Raw genomic sequence first — 15447 nt, forward strand, 5'->3', positions numbered from 1 at the left:
ATACGCTCTCTAAAACCTTCACATCCTTACCGTTGAGGCTGAACCAGTGTTTTATGAAAGTTCATAACTTACTTATGTGCTCTGTGCCCCATTTATAAAACCCAGGATTCAGTCAAATGTATTAACTGCTTCCTCAACCTGCCCCGCCACATTCAATGATTTTATGCACATATATTCCCAGGTCCCTCTGCTCCTGCATTTCCTTTAGAATAATACCTTTATTTTATGTCACCTCTCCTCATTCTTCTGAGCAAAATGTAACACTTAACACTTCTCTATGTTAAATTTCGTCTGCCCATTCCACCAACCTGTTGATATCCTTTTGAAATCCATCACTGTCCTTCTCACAGCTCACAATGCTTCCAAGTATTGTGTCATCTTTAAATTTTGAAATTGTGCCCTGTACACTCAGGTCTAGGTTATTAATATAAATCAAGAAAAGCAGTGGTCCCTCTATATACCATCCCCCAGTCAGAAGTAAAGATTTCTGTAATTCATGTTTTAATAGGCTTAAATTAACTAAGCTATTGCATAATGAAATTCTAGCTATGCTAAATACTAATAATTCAAAATACCACATGGTTCAAAATAAACCAATATTTTTCTCTTAAGAAGCAAAGCTTTACTGACAAGATAAATCAAAATACTGCGGATGCTGGAAATCTGAAATAAAAACAGAAAATGCTGGAAAAGCTCATAGGGTGTGGTAGCATCTGTGGAGAGAAACAGAGTTAACGTTTCGACTCCGTACGACCCTTCTTTGGATATGAGCTCTGAAGAAAAGTCATACAGACTCGAAACGTTAACTCTCTCTCTCTCTCTCTCCACAGATGCTGCCACAGCTCTGAGTTTTTCCAACATTTTCTGTTTTTAATTATTATAGTTTTCCTGATGTTTGGGGACTCACATGGGAAAACAACATAACAGTAACTTTAGGAACGATTCAGCCAACACATTTTCTTCGAGCTCCTGCACCTCAAAAAATTGCCACGAGACCTTCTCAACTTTCCCTGCCCTCTTAATAATTTATGTATATGAATACAAAGTTCTCTAGGCTCAGGTATATTTTTCAAAATCGCCCTCTTAACGTGGGAAACCTGATGAGGCGGGGAGTGAATTCACAGACTCGACTGAACTTCATTAAGAAGCATGCTGCTCCTTTCCAGTGGGGTAACAAACGGTGATAGGCCCCGCCCCGACAATGACACCACATCCCCATCCCACCCACGGCCCCGCCCCTGCAGCTCTCGGCCCCGCTCCCTAGACGTGTCCGTGACGTGACACCGCTCGCCTGGCTGGAAGTGATGTAGAGGGTTGAGCGCGCGGGTGAAAGGTCAGATTCGGAGTGGAGGGAGTGAGCCCGCGGCCTAGGATGGACAGCCGTTTACAGGAGATCAGAGAGCGTTCGAAACTGCGCCGGGAGCTGTTAGCCCAGCAGGTGAGAGGGACAGAGAAAGCGGCGGCCGTGGCCTTCATATGGCTGATGTTCCCAGCCGCTAGCCGGGCCTGAGGCCCACTTCCCCCAGTCACTGAGCCGCCTCTGGTGATTTATTAGTCGGGCGGGGTGAGGTGCAGGTGGGTGACTCTTCTGACTGTCCCCGTCCGGAGGCCGGGTTGTCGCTTCGATGGGACAATTCTACACCGCCACCAGCAATGGGTCCTGACCACTAACGAACCCAGTGTTTGCCTCTGATCTTTGGTTTCTGAGAAGCTTTTTTTTATCAGCCTCCCCCTGATCAGGCTGCAAGATTGCCCATGTTGTTACAAAGCTTCTGACTTTTAGCCCGATGGTGGTGGTTTGAGAGTCAGGCTGTCTATGCTCATGAACATGTTAACTGAGGACATAATCTTTAGATATAACTCTTGGAACAGTACTGTTATTACGACTTTACTAACGGGTTGGTGCTGTGATGTAAATGCAACATGGGGCAGGTGAAGTAAAGGGACAGCCTTCACGATTTGTATTTGAGATGTAGCACACTTAAAACCCTGATCTTGCCCAGAGTTCTCCTGTAAGGTAGAATAGAAAATCAAAGGGACATCGTATGAGTTACTTGTGTACCTCATACTAGTCACTTTGACAAATTCAGTCTGAAAATTTTAACCTGCAGTTTTCTTGCATGGCGCTGGAAAGATGTAGGTACAGTGGCAGTAATAGGTTATTGGATGATGTACTTTGAACCTTGTATTCTAGAATTCTGATATGTATCAAGTTCAGTTATGTATAAAACAGTTTTAACTCGATGTATAATATTTGAAAGGAAGATGCAACCATTGCTGTGGCATTAAGACCATCTGCCTAAAAATCTGTTTTGGCTGCATAAAAAAGTCACATGGACTATTTAAACAAATGACAGACCTGACTTTTGAGCGGATCTAAAACAATAGCGCATAGTCCATATGGTACTCTGTAATTGTTAAAAATTTTATTGGCTGTCTTGTAAGCAAAGAAATTTGTGTGAAGGTTCGAACTTATTTGTCATGTTTCCGTTTAAGTATGACACCTGAGTTTGGACCCTTGGGAATATTGCAAAGGTTGAGGTATCCTTATTTTTGAGGGTTGTTTTTAAAGTAATGTTGCTTTTTTTTTTCAAACAAAATGGACTTGTAGTACAACAGCAGCATTTGTTTGGCAGACTAATTTTCCACTGCCTCTGTTGAATCATGCTGCTTGTTGACATCCAGTATTAGATGATCAGAAATGTCTTGCAGTTAACTATTTTGAGGGGGGCCGGGGGGGAAGCATTGTTTTCAACATGCGCTGCAAGTTCTGTTCCCAAGCCATTTACTCCACCCCTCCTTGCAAATGTATGAGGCTGAACTGGACTGCTATAACAATGACATCCTATTTTACCCTGAGTTGAGCTTCGAACCTCATATCCTGCCTATCAGCAAGACTGCCTCCTTCCACCCCTCTAATATCACTGATCTATGCTCAAGCCTGAGTGCAACGAAACCCTCATCCATGCCCATGTTTTTTTATATATTTGTTCATGGGATGTGGGCATTGCTGGCTAGGCAGCATTTATTGCCCATGAGAAGAAGGTGGTGAGCTGCCTTCTTGAACCGCTGCAGTCCATGTGGTGTAGCTACACCCACAGTGCTGTTAGGAAGAGTGTGCCTGGATTTTGACCCAGTGACGGTGAAAGAACTGATTTGGTTCCAAATCAGGATGTTGTGTAACTTGGCGAACTTGCAGATAATGGTGTTCCTATGCATTTGCTATCCTTGTTCTTCTAGTTGGTAGTGGTCATGGGTTTGGAAGGCGCTGTCAAAGGAGCCATGATGAGTTGCTGCAGTGCATCTTGTAGATGGTACACACTGCTGCCACTGTGCGCCAGTGATGGTGGGAGTGAATGTTGAAGGTGGTAGATGGGGTGCCAATCACTTGGGCTGCTTTGTCTTGAATGGTGTCAAGCTTCTTAAGTGTTGTTGGAGCCGCACTCATCCAGGCAAGTGGAGAGTATTCCATTACTCTCCTGACCTGTGCCTTGGAGATGGTGGACAGGCTTTGAGAGGTCAGGAGGTGAGTTACTCACTGAAGAATTCCCAACCTCTGACCTGCTGTTGTACCCACAGCATTTATATAACTGGTCTAGCTCAGCTTCTGGTCAGTGGTCATACCCCAAGATGTTGATAGTGGGGAATTCAGAAACGGTAATGCCATTGAATGTCAAGGGGAGATGGGCATTGCCTGACACTTGAGTGCCATGAATGTTACTTGCCACTTATCAGCCCAAGCCTGAATTTTATCCAGGTCTTCCTGAATATGGGCACGGACTTCTTCAATATCTGAGAGTCGCAAATGGTGCTAAACATTGTACAATTGTACAATCCTCACTTCTGGCCTTATGATGCAGGGAAGGTCATTGATGAAGCAACTGAAGATGGTTGGGCCTATGACACTACCCTGAGGAACTCCTGCAATGATGACCTGGGATTGAGTGATTGACCTCCAACAACCACAAGCATCTTTCTTTGTGTTAGGTATGTCTCCAACCAACAGAGAGCTTTCCCCCTGATTCCCATTGACTCCAATTTTGCTAGGGCTCCTTGATGCCACACTCGGGCAAATGCTGCCTTGGTGTCAAGGGCAGTCACTCATACCTCCCCTCTTGAGTTCAGCTCTTTTATCCATGTTTGGACCAAGGCTGCATTGAGGTCAACAGCCAAGTAGCCCTGGCGGAACTCAACCTGCTCACTGACGCTCAGTTTATTGCTGGTAAATGCTGTTTGATAGCACTGTCAGCGACATTTTCCATCACTTTACTGATGATTGAGAGTAGACTGATGGGGTGGTAATTGGCCTGGTTGGGTTTGTCCTGGTTTTTGTGGACTGGACATACCTGGGCAATTTCCCACATTTCCGGTAGATGATGTTGTAGCTGTACTGGAACAGCTAGACTAGGAGACAGCTAGGACATCAGTGAATCAGACTTGTTTTTACAACAGTTTCGTGATCACCATTTCTGAGCTTTGAATTGCAGATTTATTAATTGAATTTAAATTCCACCAGCTGCCATGGTGAGATTTGAACCTGTGTCGCCAGAGCATTAGCCTAGGCCTCTGGATTTCTAGTTCAGTGATATTACTGCTACGCCACTGCTTCCCCAAGACTTGACTATCCAAATTCTTTCCTGACTGACCTCCCACCTTGCACCCCCAGTAAACTTGAGCTTATTTGAAACTTTGCTGCCTGTATTCTGACCTCCTGCTCTGGAATTCCCTCCTAAATCTCAGCTTCTCTTTTTCTTCCTTTAAGGTACTCGATAAAACCTAGCTTTAGGACCTCATCTGCCCTATATCTCCTTATGTGGTTCTGTTTGATGATGCTCCTGTGAAGTGCTTTGTCTACTGTACTGAAGGTGCTATATAAATGCAAGTTTTAACCAAAGAGCTACAAAGCTAGTGGAACAATCTGGCTGAGAAATATATTGTACTGCGTTCTGTGTCTGTTTTTAAACTTTTTATACTTGTGTTGGATGTGGAAATAGAATATATCCTTACTGAAAAAAATGTTGCAAGTCCTAGGCTGCAATGGGTTAATAATGTTCAATAGAAACTATAGAAGACTGTACTTATATTCTTGGTTTGTCTGTCTTAACCAAAGAAACTAGACAAAGATGAATGTTAATGGATTGTTCGCTCTATACTGTTTTAAATCAAAGATGGCATCCTCTGATTAGTGTTTGGCTGGCTCCTTTCCTGTACCAGGTTATACACAATATGCTCAGACCTTGCCTTGCTTGCCTCTCCACTCAAACCTTAAAGTATGTTAAGTGCTCTTGTTTCCTGGCTCAACTTGATAATGATATCTCTACAAACATGGATTACTGTTGTGTTTGTTCAAGTAAAGCAGAAACATGTGTTGGGTTGGTTCATATCTCTGCTGTAAGCAGATGTAGTTTATGTTAACAATTGGATAAGCGATGTCCACTACAAATATAGAATGTATTTTACTTAAAATCAGGCAACAAAACGTAGTCAGAATTGAGATTTATTTTAAGTTGAGATGAGAATAAATAATAATACATCATTTATCATTTAAGATGCTTAGGATGTCACAGCACTCCATTCCAAAATGCATTGAGAATCCTATGTCAGCATTTTTATATCAGGGGGAAAAAGCCATTGTAAAACTGTCAGCATACACCTGTATAATTGGCTAAAAATAGCAGATTTAAAATGGAAATCTATCACTGTATTGTGGATAGAAAAGTACAATTAACAGTGCAAAGCTGTCATGAAATACCTTGCCGTGTTCATTTGTGTTTCTCTCAATTATTTGCCATGCTTTTTGGTCAACATTTACAATTATAAATTGCTGTTTTAACTTTTCACATTCAATTCTAACCACTAGTTTCCTCTGAGTATTTTTTTTTTTGCAATTTTTATATTTTTAAAAAACCCAGATTACCTTGGTGGCGGGCAAGTCAAATGATACTTATGAAAAGATTGCACACTGTACATATGGCATGTACTTAGTTGTCTTCTGTGTCATGATTTTTAATTTACCCTTTATATTTCCTGATGTGCATAAGTGATGGCCAAAAGGCTTGAAAATCTCATTTTCATGTTAAAAGAAGCAATATAAGTTGAGTTCTATGCTTTTTTAAAGCCCTAATAGTTTCCGCTGATTTCCACTTGTTTGTGTGACTTTATGTTCCAGCACGTATTATGAGATTGGTAGGATACTTGAATGTAAATTGATATTGGCTCAATGGATATAATTTTGGGCAGAACTTCCTACTTATGCCTCCACAGGAAATTCCACCCCATGCAGAAAACGGCACAAGTCCGCATCCAGGAATTATTGACAATGTACCAAATTCAACATTTGCATACATCACTTTCACAGCTCGAAGCTAATGCTGCCTGACCTAGAACTTCTCCTTTTCTCTACTTGCCAAAGTGCTGCCAGACTCGGCCCCAATTTCTTTCTCTGCTGACAGACACCAAAAATGCAAATGCAATTCCAGCAGTTCTTCCGAATCTCAGATTGTTCCCCTCCCATTTCAATTTTGTGAAGCTCTGGCTCTTTGTAAGACTTATGGCAGCCCAGTTGACCCATCACCATGCTTCCAGATTCCAGGATTGTCCTAGTGCTACCAAAGTCCTGGACCGTCAGCAATGCTGCAGGAAACCAGTTCAGCTAAGCCATACTCTCTGGAGCATTGCTAAATACCAAACAAAAACAACTTATATTTTTGTAAAAGCAAAATACTGTGGAGATCTCAGTTCTGAAGGAGTCATATTGGGCTCGAAGCCATAACTCTGACTCCCTCGATGGCTGCTGCCAGACCTGCTGAGTTTTTCCAACACTTTCTGTTGTTATTTATACTTATGTAGGTGCCTTAACAGAATGAAACATCCCAAGGTGCTTCACAGGAGCACTATAAAATAAAACCAAGTATGACACTGAGTCACATGAGATATTAGGTCAGGAGTGAGGTGCGGAGGTGTACGGAGGGTATTCCAGATGGTCTAGGCAATAGAGGAGCACTGATATGAGGTTTATAGGGCTGGGGAGATTGAGATGGGGAGAGGCAAGGCCATGGAGGGATTTGAAAACAAGATGGGAATTTTAAAGTCAAGATGTTCCTTGACTGGGAGCCCATGTAGGTCAGTGAGTGCAGGGGTGATAGGGGAACAGGTCTTGCTGTGTGTAAAGACATGAGCAGTAGAGTTTCGGATGACCTCAAGTTTACAGAGGGTAGAATGTGGGAGACCAGACCAGAGTATGTGGGAATAGTCGAGTCTAGTGAAGGCATGAATGAAGGTTTCAGCAGCAGGTGAGTTAAGGCAGGGGTGAAGTTGTGTGATATTGCAGAAGTGAAAGCATGTGGCCTTAGCGATGGCACAAGTATGAGGTTGAAAAGTTCATCTCAAGATCAAATGTGACATCAAGGTTGCAAGTAGACCGGATTCGTCTCAGACAGTGGCCAGGGAGAGGGATGGAGTTGGTAGCTAGGGAATGGAGAGAGGGTGGAAAACAATGACTTCAGTCTTTCCAGTATTTAATTAGAAAAAATTTCTGCTCAGCTATACTGGATGCCAGATAAGCAGTCTGATAATTTAGCAGCAGTGGAGGAATTGAGAGAGCTGGTGTGAGGTCAAAGGCTATAGACAGGTTGAGAAAGACAGGAGGGAAAGTTTACCACTATCAGAGTCATTAGATGTCATTTGTGACTTTGATTAGAGTTGAAGTAAAAACAGAAAACGCAGAGGAGTCAAATGGACTCAAAACGTTAACTCTATTTCCCTCCACAGATGCTGTCAGACCTGCTGAGCTTTTCCAGCGTTTTGTGTTTTTATTTCAGATTTCCAGCATCCACAGTACTTTGCTTTTATCTTTGACTAGAGTTGGTTTGGTACTGTGGTGAGGCAGGAACCTGATAGGGATTCAAGCATGGCAGCGATGGGAAGGGATTTGGGAGGCCACAACATGTTCAGGAACTTCGGAGAGGAAAGGGAGATTGCAGATGAAAATACCTACTTTCACCTGGTACACCCTGCATGTGTGTTCTCAGCTTTAAAAATGGTAAGGAATAAAAATCAAATAGAAGTAAGGCTACTAATGTCCAGTTTTAACAGAATAATGGACTGAGTGGAGGAGTTCAGCCCTCAAAGTACTGACAGAATTCCTGTCCACCATTAAGTAACAATGGAATTTGACTTGTTCACTGAATTGGAGGTCCTTCTGATCGTAATCATGTTAATTGTTACAAAGGAATGTATTTTTTGGCTGACTGTGAGCAATGCCATGTGAGATCTACTCATTTTATAGAGGTGAATCTATGCATTCGGTGAGGAATGCTTGTAATAATGCTACCACTGTGAAGCATTATAGTATACCTTTAATTATGAAAATTAAAGTTTCAAAGTGTGTATTCCTCTGTCTAACACTGGAGTTGCTTTAATTGATGTAAGCACTCCAGATGAGTGGGAAACAATTTATTTTAATGTAAGCTAGCTGTGGTGAGTTGGGAGAATGCTCACCCCTGAATCAACAGTTTGTGGATTCTATTACACTCCCAGTACAAATATTGGGGCTGGCACTCCAGAAGAGTGCTGGGGGAGTGCTGTGCTTTCAGAGGTATAGTTTTTTGGATGAGATTTTAAATCGAGGTGCTCCCTCTCCCACGTGTCCTGGCCAATATTTATCTCTCAATCAACATCACCAAAAGCAAATCATCTGGCAGTTATCAAATTGCTGTTTCTGGGAGCATGCTGTGCAAAAATTAGCTCCCACATTACATTACAACAGTGATGACACTTCAAAAGCACTTAATTGACTGTAAAGCACTTTGAGCTATCTGGTCATGAGAAGTGCTATATAAATGCAAGTCATATTTTTATTTTAAATCAGCACATCATACTGTTATAAAGTATAGCTTTTTTCTTGATTGGATAAAGTGTAACAAACAACTTTCGAGTAAATTCGAGAAATTGATAGATTTTTGGATGCCAATGGAATCGAGGAATATGGGGATGTTGCAGGAAGGTGGCATTGGCATAGAAGGTCAACCATGGTCTTGTTGATTGGAAAAGCAAGCTCAAAGGACTGCATGATCTACTGAATACTCACTTTCACTTTTTCTCTGTGGATCAGGTTCTTACAAGCTCTATAGGACAGATTTAAACTTTAACCTCAAGTAAGTCACCTGCTCATGTGTGAGTGACTTTTCGTGTGTGCTTACAGGATATATTATTTGGATTAACATGTTGCCTTGAATAATCAATGGAGTAGTCTGCTCAGTGCTGTGCTGGGTATTGGGCATAGCAGCCAGTCTTTGATCATATTGTGGAAAAATATATTTAAGCACTTGAGGGGCTTAACTAGGAGAAAACCTAGCAAAGCTTATACATGTTTAAGGAATCTTGCATTTAATTGATATTGAATGCTGATTCCACACTTAGTCATAACCAGCACAAAGGAGGCCATTCAACCCATCAAGTACATACTGGCTCTCTGTAAAGCAATCTAGCTAGTCCCATTCCCCTGCTCTATCCACTTAACCCTGCAAGGGTTATATTTCAATTGCCTATTTAATTTCCTGCAAATTTTCTTTGTCTACATGGGATGAGGGGGTTTGTCTTATGAGGAAAGACAAGCGCTTTTCGCATTTACACATTAAATAGAGTACATACTTATGCTGTTTGCTATTATAGTTAGACAATCAGGGTAGATAATTCACAGTCCTTTGAGTATAGAGGAAATCATCCAGTATTTTTGCATTTTGCTGTGTTTTAAACCAATTTAAGTACCAGTTATAGCCTGAGTGTTATGAAGCATTACAGGAATGCCTTGCCAAAAGTACTAAAATAAAAACAAAAAACTGCAGATGCTGGAAATCCAAAACAAAAAACAGAATTACCTGGAAAAACTCAGCAGGTCTGGCAGCATCGGTGGAGAAGAAAAGAGTTGATGTTTCAAGTCCTCATGACCCTTCAACAGAACTATGTGAATCCAAGGAGAGGGGTGAAATATGAGCTGATTTAAGGTGGGGGGGGTGGGGGGAAGACTGGGGGAGAGAGCAGTGGAGGGGGGCTGGTGTGGTTGTAGGTACAAGCAAGCAGTGATAGGAGCAGATCATCAAAAGATGTCACAGACAAAAGAACAAAAAAACACAGGTGTTGAAGTTGGTGATATTATCTAAACAAATGTGCTAATTAAGAATGGATGGTAGGGCACTCAAGGTATAGCTCTAGTGGGGGAGGGGGCAGCATAAAAGATTTAAAAATAATGGAAATAGGTGAGAAAAGAAAAATCTATATAAATTATTGGAAAAAACAAAAGGAAGGGAGAAGAAACAGAAAGGGGGTGGGGATGGAGGAGGGAGTTCAAGACCTAAAGTTGTTGAATTCAATATTCAGTCCGGAAGGCTGTAAAGTGCCTAGTCAGAAAATGAGATGCTGTTCCTCTAGTTTGCGTTGGGCTTCACTGGAACAATGCAGCAAGCACCAAGGACAGACATGTGGGCAAGAGAGCAGGGTGGAGTGTTAAAATGGCAAGCGACAGGGAGGTTTGGGTCATTCTTGCGGACAGACCGCAGGTGTTCTGCAAAGTGGTCGCACAGTTTACGTTTGGTCTCTCCAATGCAGAGGCAACCGCATTGGGAGCAACGAATACGGTAGACTAAGTTGGGGGAAATGCAAGTGAAATGCTGCTTCACTTGAAAGGAATGTTTGGGCCCTTGGACGGTGAGGAGAAAGGAAGTGAAGGGGCAGGTGTTACATCTTTTGCATGGGCATGGGGAGATGCCATAGGTGGGGGTTGAGGAGTAGGGGGTGATGGAGGAGTGGACCAGGGTGTCCCGGAGGGAACGATCCCTACGGAATGCCGACGGGGGGGTGAAGAGAAGATGTGTTTGATGGTGGCATCATGCTGGAGTTGGCGGAAATGGTGGAGGATGATCCTTTGAATGCGGAGGCTGGTGGGGTGAGAAGTGAGGACAAGGGGGACCCTATCATGTTTCTGGGAGGGAGGAGAAGGCGTGAGGGCGGATGCGCGGGAGATGGGCCAGCCACGGTTGAGGGTCCTGTCAACGACCGTGGGTGGAAAACCTCGGTTAAGGAAGAAGGAGGACATGTCAGAGGAACTGTTTTTGAAGGTAGCATCATCGGAACAGATGCGACGGAGGCGAAGGAACTGAGAGAATGGGATGGAGTCCTTACAGGAAGCGGGGTGTGAGAAGCTGTAGTCGAGGTAGCTGTGGGAGTCGGTAGGCTTGTAATGGATATTGGTGGACAGTCTGTTACCAGAGATTGAGACAGAGAGGTCAAGGAAGGGAAGGGAAGTGTCAGAGATGGACCACGTGAAAATGATGGAGGAGTGGAGATTGGAAGCAAAATTAATAAATTTTTCCAAGTCCCGACAAGAGCATGAAGCAGCACTGAAATAATCATCGATGTACCGGAGAAAGAGTTGTGGAAGGGGGCCGGAGTAGGACTGGAACAAGGAATGTTCCACATACACCATAAAGAGACAGGCATAGCTGGGGCCCATACGGGTACCCATAGCCACACCTTTTACTTGGAGGAAGTGAGAGGAGTTGAAGGAGAAATTGTTCAGTGTGAGAACTCCATCCCATTCTCTCAGTTCCTTTGCCTCCGCTGCATCTGTTCCGATGATGCTACCTTCAAAAACAGTTCCTCTGACATGTCCTCCTTCTTCCTTAACCGAGGTTTTCCACCCACGGTCGTTGACAGGGCCCTCAACCGTGTCCGGCCCATCTCCCGTGCATCTGCCCTCATGCCTTCTCCTCCCTCCCAGAAACATGATAGGGTCCCCCTTGTCCTCACCTATCACCTCACCAGCCTCCGCATTCAACGGATCATCTTCCGCCACTTTTGCCAACTCCAGCATGATGCCACCACCAAACACATCTTCCCTTCACCACCCCCCCCTGTCAGCATTCCGTAGGGATCGTTCCCTCCGGGACACCCTGGTCCACTCCCCCATCACCCCCTACTCTTCAACCCCCACCTATGGCACCTCCCCATGCCCATGCAAAAGATGTAACATCTGCCCCTTCACTTCCTTTCTCTCACCGTCCAAGGGCCCAAACATTCCTTTCAAGTGAAGCAGCATTTCACTTGCATTTCCCCAACATAGTCTACCATATTCGTTGCTCCCAATGCGGTCTCCTCTACATTGGAGAGACCAAACGTAAACTGGACGACCACTTTGCAGAACACCTGCGGTCTGTCCGCAAGAATGACCCAAACCTCTCTGTCGCTTGCCATTTTAACACTCCACCCTGCTCTCTTGCCCACATGTCTGTCCTTGGTGCTTGCTGCATTGTTCCAGTGAAGCCCAACACAAACTGGAGGAACAACACCTCATCTTCTGACTAGGCACTTTACAGCCTTCCGGACTGAATATTGAATTCAACAACTTTAGGTCTTGAACTCCCTCCTCCATCCCCACCCCCTTTCTGTTTCTTCCCCCTTCCTTTTGTTTTTTCCAATAATTTATATAGATTTTTCTTTTCCCACCTATTTCCATTATTTTTAAATCTTTTATGCTGCCCCCACACCCACTAGAGCTATACCTTGAGTGCCCTACCAACCATTCTTAATTAGCACATTCGTTTAGATAATATCACCAACTTCAACACCTCTTTGTTCTTTTGTCTGTGACATCTTTTGATTATCTGCTCCTATCACTGCTTGTCCCTACAACCACACCACCCTCCTCCACAGCTCCCCCCCACTTAAACCAGCTTATATTTCCCCCCTCTCCTTGGATTCACATAGTTCTGTTGAAGGGTCATGAGGACTCGAAACGTCACCTCTTTTCTTCTCCACCAATGCTGCCAGACCTGCTGAGTTTTTCCAGGTAATTCTGTTTTTGTTTTGCCAAAAGTACTGATATCTGAAAATTTTTAAACAACCAGACCACAATATCTTTGGGTTTAGCCTATGCTCATAGGCGTTTAGAAAAATGAAAGGTGATCTTATTGAAACACACCTGATTCTGAGGGACTTAACAGGGCAGATACTGAGACGATGTTTCCTCTTATGGGGGAACGTAGCACTCTTGAGGTATTGTTTCAGGCTAAGTGGCCATCCATTTAAGACTGAGATGGGAAGGAATTTCTTCTGAGGGTTGTGAATTCTTGGAATTCTATCCCACAGAGCTTTGGAGGCTGGACATTGAATTATATTCAAGGCTGACTTAGATTTTTGATTGATTAAGGTTATGGGGCGCTGGCAGAAAAGTAGAGTTAAGGCCACAATCAGATCAGCTATGATCTTATTATATGGTGGAGCAGGCTAGTGGGGTTGAAGGCCTACTCCTCTTTTGTTCTTATGTTATCTAACCTTGTACACTAGTTGTTGCTTAAGCAGAACTTTACAGCTCAGAATAACTTCCCTGTTTTTGTTCACTATACCTCTATTTATGAAATCCTAGATCTCATATGCTTTGCTGACCACTCTCTTTCAGTATGTCCTGTCACTTTCAAAGTTCTGTGCACATGAACCCCAGTTCCCTCTGTCTCTAACTGTGGTATTTAGTCTATATTGCCTCTCCTTATACCTTCTGCAAAAATGCATCACCTCATACCCCTCTGTATTAAATTCCATCTGCCACTTGTTGCCCATTTTGCTAGTTTGTCTGTGTCCTGTTGCAGTTGATTGGTATCATCTTCACTGTTTGCCTCACATCCAAATTTGGTAACATTTGCATATGTTGAAGCTTTACAATGTCTTCTGATATTCAAGTCATTTACATGTATCAAAATTAAAACTCAGATCCTGGTACTGACCCTTGGGGAACGCCATTGTCTACCATCCTCCAAACTGAAAAACAACCAGTTACCACGACTCATTATTTTCTGTCTTTAAGCCAGCTGACACTGACCATCCCTATTCCATGAGCCACTGCATCCCCTTCATCAGCTTTCTTTTGTAACTTCATCAAGAAATTCCAATAGATTGGCCAAACGCGATTTGCCTTTTACAAGTCCAATGCTAGCTCTCCTTAATTAACTCCCTTCACAGAATGGCAGGTACTGTAGCACAGCCCTGAAAATTACAGATCCAAGTGCATTATTTTCTACCTTTTTTTGAAGTACAATTCCATGGCAAGAGCCTTGACTGTGGAACTAGCCCGTAAGTAGCTTGTTAAATTGATATATGCATTAACAATTGTGTTGAGAAGGGGTATTTTGCACAATATTGTCAGGGAGTTAAACTAAGATAAGAATAAAGTGTAACTTTTTAAAAATGTGACTTTTAAGTTACATAAATGAGCAAAGGGGTTCTGATAGAAACAAATTACATTAGAAGAAAGAAATAAAGGAATTGAATTAAACCTATTTAAGTACCAGTTATAGCCTATGTCTGTTATAAAGCATTATCGTGTTTTTTGTCAAAAGCCTAGTCTTAAATTTAACCTGGCTAAAATCAGCGAATCCAACATGGAAACAGAACTTGGGACCTTTCTAATCTGTATAGCTCAGCTGCTCACTGAATATATTTATTGAGCCATTACAGTTGCTGCCTGCAGCATTTTTAGTGTCGTGTAAGCTGGTAGCACTATGTTATGTTGCCATGTACATACATCTATCTACTTATCTGTTTAGATGCATATGCAGAAAAATAATTGACAGCTGATGGTATTTCTTATATCAAAAGAGCCCAATAATTAATTTCCAACACCTAGAAGCTTACTAGACAGAAAACCTGGGCACAATTTGGTAAATTTTAAAATTTCAACAGTTAGGTTTGAGCTGCAACGAGAAGAGATTAATTTTTTATGTATGAGGAAGGTTTGAGGAAAGTACATTGAGTTATGTTAAGTAAAAACAATTGAGGGAAAAAAGTCATTGATTTAAATCCATACTGGTGGAAGATAGGGGGTTCATGGTAAGATGAACCTAAATAGAGAAGTCACCCAGATGTATTTTACTAGGTATAAAAGGACTAATTGTCAAAAGTAGGAATTTTGTTTTTAGGGCACTAAACATTACAATGGACAGACAGAGGAATGCTTAAAGAAAAGGATAGTGGAACACTAGTAGTGATGGAAAGGCTTTGGAAGAAAAATTGTTAGAAGCCAGAAAATAATTAAAGATTGCAATGATCTTTTGAGGGAATCATCTGAGGAGGTTAGATGTATGGATTTTTAAAAAATGGTTGAGGAACTAAATAGATACTTTACATTGAAACCCAGTGCCATTATGGTCTGTTAGTTGAGGATAGATGCACAACTTCAACTTCTTCATTAAAAGTTATTGCTAAGATTGCGAGAAATTTAAATCTGCAGTTCTAACGAATGCAAGCAACTAGCTAAGTTAAATATCCTGCCATTGTATGTTTCATCTGTAATTAATTATAAATAAAATATTTCTGACATTGCACAAAGAATGACATTTGCTTGTGTACAGAAACTACCAACATTTTAAGTACTGCATCTGATTCAAATTATTATCATTA

At 42.3% G+C, this 15447-nt stretch overlaps 1 protein-coding gene across 4 annotated transcripts in view; it reads left to right on the forward strand.

Moving 5' to 3' along the window:
* The first annotated feature begins 1289 nt into the window (after positions 1 to 1289).
* The window catches only part of mettl14 (methyltransferase like 14), a 77990-nt gene continuing 63832 nt past the window's right edge, over positions 1290 to 15447 (forward strand). For 2 of the 4 annotated variants that reach the window (XM_041189818.1, XM_041189829.1), the window contains exon 1: positions 1290 to 1438. In XM_041189818.1, coding sequence (XP_041045752.1) covers positions 1373 to 1438 — 66 coding nt within the window. In that variant the 5' untranslated portion in view covers positions 1290 to 1372. Of the gene's footprint in view, positions 1439 to 4762; positions 4866 to 7894; positions 8042 to 15447 lie in introns of those variants that run through there. The other 2 variants (XM_041189839.1, XM_041189808.1) reach the window with 2 other exon arrangements.

This window comes from Carcharodon carcharias, chromosome 1, assembly GCF_017639515.1.
Source record: "Carcharodon carcharias isolate sCarCar2 chromosome 1, sCarCar2.pri, whole genome shotgun sequence".
In the NCBI taxonomy this organism is placed as follows: domain Eukaryota; kingdom Metazoa; phylum Chordata; class Chondrichthyes; order Lamniformes; family Lamnidae; genus Carcharodon; species Carcharodon carcharias.